Below are 10,732 nucleotides of genomic sequence, written 5' to 3'. Positions count from 1 at the left end.
AATGTGTTTCAAGGTGCTTTACAAGAAGAGTTTAAAACAGGGATTAAAATACATGAAGAGGAGGACATCAAAAATGCAAAAGAGAAAGAAAAATAGAATAAAAAAAACAAGAAGATAAAATAAAATAAATAAATAAAATAAATCCTGAACTCGTCCTCAAGTTGTCCTGGTGAGGTAAAGCAGCGTTTAGGCTCCAGCAGCTGCATCTTCAGTGGAATTCAGTCAGCAAAGTATTTGAATGAAAATCCTTCATGAGGGTTTGCTGTTTGCTGTGACTTCATGAGTTCCCTAAACACAAGCGATGCTCCTCTTCATGCAGGAAACAGGCCCACAGTATAGGACAACACATTCAAAGCCAATTCTGTTGCACCATACTGATAAACAATCATATTTGTGCAGCATTTCAACAAATAAACAGAAGAAGAATAGAAGAAATGGTAGAACAGAACAGAATAGAGCAGATAAATGATGAATTAGTGAATGCATACTGGTCTGAAAGTATTCAGTTGACACAGTGTTGTACCAGTGTGTCGAGAGCAGTCTCCACATTAAGGGGATGCTACAACACCAGATGTCCCTCTCCTCTCTGCTTTCAAATCCCCAAACATTCAACTCTTGTCTCAGCACAAACAGAAGAAAGCCCATCACCACTGAGCCAGCAAACTGTGCCGTGTGGCAACAGGAAGCAGCAGCACAGGCCTGGTGACAGAAAACACACCAACAAACTGGAGAGAATCATCAAAGAACAGGAGTTCTTAGCATGCTCTTTCCTTTTTTCTGATATGGCTCTCATCAAGTGCCTTTATTAAAGGAACATATCCACAATGCTGAAACTGGTGCAAACTGTGTGTGTGTGTTTTATTTATTTTTTCATTTTTCCCCATCATGTTTTGTGACTATACTGCATATTTTATCTATCGACACACGATATCCATCTAATACATACACCTGCTGACCAAAAGTTAATACATATTCGCACCTCCTTCCACAGCACCCTGAGGAAGACAAAATGGCTAAAATATGGTTGTTTTTAATCTACACAATGATGGTCTAAGTCAAACATGCTGCAACATTGCTGACATGACACTATGCACATGTTTTGATCAAACAAATGAGCCACATGTAGTGTTACTGGTAGAAGAAATAAATATGTCCAACCCAGAGTGGTCCTTGTTTTATTTTACTGCATTTTATTTTCAGAGATGCTGACAGAAATAGACCACTGTCTTTCTTTTCAATCTGTGGCATAAATCCAGAGGATGACTAACAAGAGCCAGCTGCTGCTTCTGCTGCTGCTGGTGGGGTTGATTTCTGAAATGTGTGCTGCTGAGGACATTTCTCTATTTTTTGTACAATCTCCATCACTGCATCAGTCATGGGCCTTGACATCATCCCTAAATCATAACATACATTGGCTTATCATAATAATCATAATTATTTTGCTGTTCTTATTTTATCTGAACAATAATATTTAGCACACTTGTCTGGCAAGCTCTTGTACTGATCCATATAAAGAGGCCTTCATATTTTGGATGAGTGATGTCAGTGCAGCCTGACAGATGGGATCATTAGTCAGTGTGCCATATAGGGGAAATAGCTCCAGTCACATAATGACATTTGAGAAAATATGCATGACTGATGTCTGTGAGGTGGTGTATCTTGTGATTCTGGTTTGACTTGAGGACCCAAAAGGTTGACAAACACTGGATTAAGCTGCAGTGTGTAACATGTACAAGCTAGAGCCTGAGGCTCTGCCACAGCCACTGAGCAGCCATGGATTTGACGTTCCTCCGAGCACTAGGTGGCGTTGTGGTAAAGGCCGAGACCGCAGCACGTCAGTAATCACAGGTGTTGCTAATGTGAGGGAAGCAAATCATTTTTCTCTGCTTGACTCTACTTGTTTTAATCTTGTGCTGAAAACTTACTGCAAGTGCCTGACTCCACGGGAGCAGCTTTACATAGACAGTGCTGAGAAAATAAAGGCGTCATTATTTAAAGTAAAGGTAGTTTAGTATAATACTGAATGTTTTTATTGATTACACGTCTGAACAGTTAAGTCCAGGACTTTGTCACTACATTTAAACCAGAACCCGCTTCACACTGGACCATGGGGACAGGACACGCTGCCTGTCAGTCAGCGGGCCTGGTCGCTGGACACACGCTTGGCAGTGGTGGATTCATCTGACAGGTGGATCTGCTGACTGGAGCCACTGGACTGTTTACGTGTTCAGACCAAACACCAGGCGAGTTTTTAACGCGGCGCAGCTACATACAAAGTCAATGCAAAGATGCGAACAGACGCGAGTTCTCAGTGGCATCGCGAATGACATGAATGTGCAAAATTCGCGTCAGTTTACAATTTTCAACTTTGAACTTGTCAAAGTCACGAGTCTGAGACAAGAACCCACCCTGTGTTCCAATACGCATACTAACATACTATTTAGTAGGCAAAAAAAAGAATTAGTATGTCCCAGTACATAGTATGTCATATGCAGTATGCCAAGAGTACCAGGATGTTCTACCACATCCGGTCAGATTTCGCAGTATGCATTTCAGCATGCTGCACCGGCCATTCTGACCCACAATCCTTTGCGCAGCGGATGTTATGTGGCACTGACTGAGCTGTGTGTACAAGCCACGCCCACATACGGAAGACAACACACACACACACATGGCACCCACCTGGCTCAGTGACAGCAGAAACGACAGGAAGACAGAGATCAGAAATATGACAGACGACAGTGCAGTATGAAACAGCACCAGCATTTTGACAACAACATTCAAATGTGGCGCTACGGACGGCGGCGGAAGTGAGCGAGAGGGTCGGAGCTCAAGGATGATGTATGTAGTGTCCCAATAGTATGCATACGCATGCATACTGCATACTACACTATATGCACACATACTGTGTAAGTGCAGCTGCAGTGCATACTAAAAGTAAAAAGTAGCAGTATGCGATTTGGAACGCAGGGCAGGACATCTGAGCACCTGTACCGGCCAACTCAGCGGTGCGTGCAGCGCTGAGTCCACCATGTGACCGTCATGTAGAAACGGTGTGCCCACCCACATGACATGTCGCTCTATACTCGCCTCGCGTCTGCTGTGAACCGACAGGGAGAGCAGCACGTGCAGCCTGGCAGCTCACGTCCTGGTCAGACTGCTGGCTGTGACAAGTAGAAGCAGGTTAGGGTGGAAACACACTCCATTACATGAACCCCAAAGCACTGATGATAATATACAGGGACACTGTAACCACAGAAATGTTGACACAGAAATATCTGCCTCACAAAAACTGCTGTGTGGTCAGTGGTAATTATTATTATTTTTTATTGATTGATTTTTGTTCATTTCCAAGAATGCATATGAAACTGTACCTAGCACTATATAAATTTTAAATAATGCTTCAGAAACTGCAGTATGGTCACTGATTTAATTTTGTTTCATTATTTTCAGTTTGTATTAGATATTGCCATACTAATTCACAAAGCCTAATTGGCAAAATTACAGAGTATTAATTAAATTTAATGTAGCACATATCAGTGGGGTTTTGCATACATTTTTTTTCAAATATCGGCAGTATAAGAAAACAGAGTTGGGGGAAATGCTTTTAACTGGTGACCGTACTGCACTTTAGGGAGAGCATTCTACATGTGGACAGACAAGTACAACATCCAGCTCAGGGGCCCGGGGCAGACTGTCCATGTGCTCCTGGGATTACAGCGCCCTCCTGCTCTGACAAAGCAACACTGCAGGCACTTTGCCGTGTATTTTGTCAGCACAAGAGCAGAGAAAGCCGCTCACACACACAGTGTAGGTGGCATCTATTCCCCTTCCACTGTAATCAGCTAAACAAACACAAGAGCCTGTGGTAAAAGTTATGTTTATGACACCACACCTATGCCACCGTCATTCATGCCAGTCAGTCATTTTGCAAACACAGACAAGGGCGGTAGACCATCGTGAAGTTATGAAGAGTATTCATCCATTTAAGAGTCACTGATATTATTCCCTTCTGTCATCATCATCATCATCATCATGTCATCGTTTCATCCGGGCAGTTTCTGAGTAGCCACTGTTCAATCATCAGCCCTCAATACATTTCATTGTCATATTGAAATAGCACATTCTGAGAAATCATTTACAAGTTACCACCTTGTGGCTGTATTCCTCCGCGAGCCTGCCACATTGCAGTTTCCATCCATGTCTGAACAGACCCATAATATTTACAGTGAAGAGTTTGAAGGAATTTAATTAAAGGTAAGGTAAAGTATATTTTTGGAGAAATGGAAGTTGTCACTATATTAACAGGAGAGCCTCGTCACATGATGCAACAATAATCACTTGAAGCTCAGTATCAGCAAAACCACTGAGGAACAGGAGGTGAGGTGAAAATGCTGAGTCATGGTGTTGAATAATAGCCAGAAAAGTTTTTTTTTCCCCCCAGAACATTATGATGCCACAGTGAAGTGGACCTTTGACCTCAAATGTCTTGACTTCATCATTTTGAGATACCAAATTTATGAGAATAGGACAGACAGATGGACAGACGACCTGGAAACATGACTCAGCTGTCACCACTACTGAAGCATAAAAAGTATATCCTTATTATTGTTGGGTGTATGACTATATCAGAGCTACGTTCACATATTTTTATTTGTGCAAAGACAGATAATTAGTTAAAGATGCATTTTTGTGGCAAAGAAATCTTCATTACAAAAGAATAAATAAAGAATAAGCAAACATCATGGAAAACAAAGCATTTGACGACTTACTAATCAGACATGATTTTTTTGTTGAATGATTGGATTTTTAGCTGTGGCTCATTGACGAACAACTTCAAATGTACATTTTCCTGATAATGAACACATTACTGTCTTGTTTTCATGATGCATTTACAGAACGTGGTAACTCTGAAACCACGTGATGAATGTTATCTGAAGACTAAATGCACAGTCGCTTTGATATAGACAGCTGATATGATTCAAGATTCATACTGCAATCCTGTTTTGTTTTTTGCTTAAAGACAATCACTAGAGCATTAAGATGAAACTAAATTTTATTTTTTTTTTCACTTTAATAATACAATCATAACAGTGGCTTAAATGAACTTAAACATTTCTCAAGTATGAATTCAAAACTCATCTTGCTTTTGCAAAGAGAACATATATATTATGTAATGTATATGCTGAACATGTAGCTGTAGTGTACACACAGCATAACGTAACTAATGAATCATAAAAACAGTTCTGTTGTAACAGTGCTATGAAAAACATCCTTTCCAATCCAAATCTTAAAATATTTCACACATGTAGAATACAGGCACTGACACATTTCAGAAAGTCATTAAAAATACTGCTTCATTTTTACATTTGAGCTCATTTAGTTTCCATTTAAACTGCAACACAATATTGTTTCACCAGAACACACAAATAATTGTTGGGATGAAAGGAGAAATTCATGTAGAAAAGAAAAACAAGCTCTTCTGAGTGCTTGGATGCTGAGTAGTTACAAAATCAAACAGGTGTTCTTCTGTTATCTAGCCAGCTTCATGTCTGAGAGTGAGCTCCTTCTAGTCTTTATGGCAAAAGAAAAACTATCAACTTATTGAAGTGACCATGACATACTTCCCAGTTCTGCAGAAGAAATACACGTGTAATCCAAATCTGTGCGTCTACCTTATTTTTTTTTCTGTTTTACTGGTGCAGACATGCACAGTGACTTGCTTTATTTTATTATTGTGACTTATTATTTACATTTGTTAAATCCTGTGCCATGTGCAATTAATTTTGGTTTGCAAAGCACTAAAATTCAGTCAGTTGTGTTAATGCTTATTACCAATTAATTGAGCATCCTTACATGTGTGTTCTACTGTAATAGTAGTTAAAAAAAGACAAATTGTTAATTGTGATTATTTGTTTACAACAGTCAGCTAATTGTCACAGCCCTACTCCCACACACACTACTAAGAGCAATGATGCACATGGAGAACAAATGCTGCTACAGAAAGTGTCCCACGGCACACAGGTTTATGTATCGTTCCATGACTGATGAGCCGCTGCCATAAGCTAAATGTGTTAGTTAGAAATTAACTTTGGTGTCATTTTGTGTTTTAAATTCATACTCTCACCGTGAATGATATTTATTACTTTAGAACTCTGAATTCAGTCTTGTTCTTAATTCTTAATTCAGTTACTTTTGAGGATAACAAGTTACTTTACTAAATTACTGTTCTTAAAAAGTAACTAGTTATTTTACTTACTTATTTTTGTGAGTGGTAACAGTACTTTTAAATTTGGCAATTAAAGCATGCTTTTTAAACCTGCATTTTGGCAATGCCATCACTCCTGCTGAGAAACAAAGCCTTACTAAGTGCACTATCAACTCAAGATCATTACAGGCAAGAAGACCTTGCAACATGTAACACCCTGAATAAATGTGAATACTTTTTATGGGTTTCATAAAGTGCAGAAAGGAATTGAGTCATTGTTGGCAATGTTCTACCTCTTACTGAGCTTGACTGCCAAAGTTTCTCTCCCACAGCAGAAGCAGATGATGACCAGTCTGGGGCTCTAACTCCTGGGTGGGCAAACAAGACATGGAGAGAGTGTTTAAAATGAGGTAATTACACTGGTTCACCTTTGGATTTGGTCCCATCCAAAAGGCACTTATAGTGACCTCTGGACTGAGGAGGAGAATATCAAGGTAAAAACAGCTCAGTATCAGCACCTAATATTTCTCCACAAATCCAATAGAAAACTGAGTGCATCACTTCTGTCTAATTATCGTGGATAATTAGACAGTATTTTACCGATGTGCATTCCCAACTGATCAGATACTGATCAGCAGGGAATGGACCCTACTGATCAAATAAAATCAGCTCAAGTTAGAAGTGATTTTGTAGTTTTTGAAAGAAAATTATTTAAAAGTAACTGTTACTGCCAAACTTTCTCATAACTTTAGCCATTAGACCATTTCACTGACATACTGACATTTCACTGACAAGTGTTAACCACTTATGACGCTTCTGATGAAGGCGGAAGAATCACGCCGAAACTGTCAAAAAGGTAAAGCATTAAGTTTTATATTTTGTCCCTAAAAAGAAAAATTTACTGGAAGTGTTAACCACTGTCAGCTGCTATTAATCAATTAATTAATCAATTAATTAATCGACGTCGACAATCAAAATAGTCTAATTTAGTAATCAACGTAATTGTTTTTTTTTTTTTTTGTTTTTTTTAAGCTTTGTTTTTTTGCTCGAAACTGCCGCTGTACCTTCCGCTGTCATGTTTGCCTTTTGTCCTTGACGCACAGGCGCAGTAGCGCTCATCAGAGTCAGCGGCGGCTATGGCAAGCCGGCAGCGAAGCTCCACAGTTTGGGAGCATTTTACCCAAAATATTAACGGGAAGACTGTGAAATGCAAAATCTGCAAGGCAGAGCTGTCATATCATGGCAGCACAACTGCCATGCACCAGCATTTGAAACAAAAGCATGTTGTGTTGGCTGCTGAAGAGGATGATGAAGAGGGACCGTCATCTCGATAAGCTAGTTGGCTAATTAGCTGCTAATAAAGTTAACGTCAACATTAATAAGCTACTTACCTATATTGATGGAAGGAAGCGAATCATGGTAAAACAATAGAAGCTGCACGCTGGCGCAATAATCTGCAATTTACGTATGATCCGATTAATCGAGGAATCGCAAAAATAATCGGTGTCATATCGATTATCAGAATAATCATTTGTGGCAGCCCTATATGTAACTAGAAATAACCTACAGCACTGACTGTAAGAAGTTCACTATTGGATTATTTATAGCCTTTAAGAAAGCCTTTGAAACAATTTATTATAATTTATTAATGCATACAATGAAAAGATACAGATACAGAGAGGGATAGGAGTAGATTGTGAATGCACTGTATCTTCTCAACCAAAGTATTCAGACCCCCTTCACTTTTTTCACTTTTGTTATGTTGCAGTCTGATGCTACAATCATTTGAATTCATTTTTCTCTCAATCTACCCCATAATGACAGAGAAAACAGAATTAGAATTTTTTTTTTATTATTAAAAAGAAAAAACTGAGATATCACATTGACATAATGCGCCGTTCCAGGCCACCCGTAACTGGTGATTTACCGGTTAAAAGTGGGTGGTGCTATAGCCAAACCTGTGAATTCACGCCTGTGAACTCAATTGTGCTCAACGTACTCCAACTTCCTCGTTCGACATCACACGGTTTATGTTTTGTACACAAGAATGGTGGCCCAACTGGAGACGGTTGTTCTTAAAATAGCCAACGGTGAGAAATACTGTATTGGGTAGAGATAAAAAGTATTGTAAATACTACATATATCATTACCTGTTAAGTGTATGAAATTACCTATCTATATATACATAACGACACGTATAGTAGTAGCCATAGTGCTTGGAACGGTTTGAAGTCATGACTCTTGACTTTGAAGTCGTGATTCACAGGTACACAGGTACAATTCCCCGCTGGAACGCAACATAAGTATTCAGACCCTTTGCAACAACACTTGAAATTTAGCTCAGGTGCCTTCCATTTCTCTTGATCATTGCTGAGATGTTTCCACACCTTGGTCACAGTCCACCTGTGTTAAATTAAAATGATTGGACATGATGTGGAAAGGCACACACCTCTATATAGAAGGCCTCACAGCTGACAATGCATATCAGAGCAAAAACCAAGCTATGAGGTCAAAAGAACTGCCTGCAGAGCTCAGAGACAGGATTGCTGCAAAGCACAGATCTGGGGAAGGCTACAAAAAAATTCTGCTGCACTGAAGGTTCCCAAGAGCGCAGTCGCCTCCATAATTCTCAAACGGAAGAAGTTTGGCACAACCAGGACTCTTCCATGGGCTGGTCGCCCAGCCAAACTGAGCAATGGTGGGAGAAGGGCCTTAGTAAGAAAGGTTACCAAGAACCTAATGGTCACTTTGACTGAGCCCCAGAGATCCTGTGTGGAGATGGGACAAAGCTCCAGAAGGTCAACCATCACTGTGGCCCTCTACCGATCTGGGCTTTATGGCAGAGTGGCTAAACAGAAGCCTCTCCTCAGTGCAAAATCCATAAAAGCCCACTTGGAGTTTACAAAAAAGCACCTGAAGGACTCTCAGACTGAGCAACAAGATTCTCTGGTCTGATGAAACCAAGATTGAACTGTTTGGCCTCAATTCCAAACGTTATGTCTGGAGGAAACCAGGCACCGCTCATCACCTGTCCAGCACCATCCCAACAGTGAAGCATGTGTAACCCATGGTTAAAAGACAGTAATAAATAGTCATAAAACCCATAAAAATATAAATATACCTTCCATTTCATATTAAATCTTCCCCTTCATTTAATGTGCTACTGTCTCTTGAAGACTCCTCAGTAGTCGCGAGCTCCTTTGTAAACAGTAGATGCAAACTAGCTCAGCTCAGAACACCAAAACCGTCATGAAATGTTTGAATGAACGTGTTACACTGTAACAAGCTGGCGATGTAAATGGTCAACCAAACCCACTGCAACATGATCTATATGTATTTCTGATGTGTTTTGTTTGTTTGTTGTCAGAATGTGTAGCCTTTACCTGAGTAATCCCTTTAGTTTTACATTTTATTTTTTTACATTTTATGTTAAGTGATCATTGATTTTATGTTGAGTGATTGTAATGTCTTGTCAGATGCTATCAAGTAACCATGGCAACACACTCAGAGGCGAGTGAAATAGTTACTCCCCTGCCATCGCCATGTAGCCTATATTGAGAGAGTAACCCATTCCTTTTGGTTGAAGACATTTAAATTGGATCGGATAGAACAACTGAACTGAACAATATATATAACAATATAACCCTAACCCTATATACACTATATTACCAAAAGTATTCGCTCACCTGCCTTTACTCATACTATGAACTGAAGTGCCATCCCATTCCTAACCCATAGAGTTCAATATGATGTCGGTCCACCATTTGCAGCTATTACAGCTTCAACTCTTCTGGGAAGACTGTCCACAAGGTTGAGGAGAGTGTTTATAGGAATTTTTGACCATTCTTCCAAAAGCGCATTGGTGAGGTCACACACTGATGTTGGTCGAGAAGGCCTGGCTCTCAGTCTCCGCTCTAATTCATCCCAAAGGTGTTCTATCGGGTTCAGGTCAGGACTCTGTGCAGGCCAGTCAAGTTCATCCACACCAGACTCTGTCATCCATGTCTTTATGGACCTTGCTTTGTGCACTGGTGCACAGTCATGTTGGAAGAGGAAGCGGCCCGCTCCAAACTGTTCCCACAAGGTTGGGAGCATGGAATTGTCCAAAATGTTTTGGTATCCTGAAGCATTCAAAGTTCCTTTCACTGGAACTTAGGGGGCAAGCCCAGCTCCTGAAAAACAACCCCACACCATAATTCCTCCTTCACCAAATTTCACAGTCGGCACAATGCAGTCTGAAATGTACCGTTCTCCTGGCAACCTCCAAACCCAGACTCGTCCATCAGATTGCCAGATGGAAAAGCGTGATTCATCACTCCAGAGAACGCGTCTCCACTGCTCTAGAGGCCAGTGGCAGCGTGCTTTACACCATTGCATCCGACGCTTTGCATTGCACTTGGTGATGTGTGGCTTGGCTGCAGCTGCTCGGCCATGGAAACCCATTCCATGAAGCTCTCTGCGTACTGTACTTGGGCTAATCTGAAGGTCACATGAAGTTTGTAGCTCTGTAGCAATTGACTGTGC

At 40.4% G+C, this 10,732-nt stretch overlaps 1 protein-coding gene across 6 annotated transcripts in view; it reads right to left on the bottom strand.

Annotated features, from left to right (window-relative positions):
- Positions 1–6,199: 6,199 nt before the first annotated feature.
- ythdc2 (YTH domain containing 2) overlaps positions 6,200–10,732 on the bottom strand; it is a 52,304-nt gene continuing 47,771 nt past the window's right edge. For all 6 annotated transcript variants that reach the window (XM_030066116.1, XM_030066117.1, XM_030066120.1 and 3 more), the window contains one exon: positions 6,200–6,576. In XM_030066116.1, the coding sequence (XP_029921976.1) occupies positions 6,505–6,576 (72 nt within the window). In that variant the 3' untranslated portion in view covers positions 6,200–6,504. The remainder of the gene's footprint in view (positions 6,577–10,732) is intronic.

Source organism: Myripristis murdjan, chromosome 12 (assembly GCF_902150065.1).
Source record: "Myripristis murdjan chromosome 12, fMyrMur1.1, whole genome shotgun sequence".
Lineage (NCBI taxonomy): Eukaryota > Metazoa > Chordata > Actinopteri > Holocentriformes > Holocentridae > Myripristis > Myripristis murdjan.
This window is presented reverse-complemented; position numbering and strand designations above follow the sequence as displayed.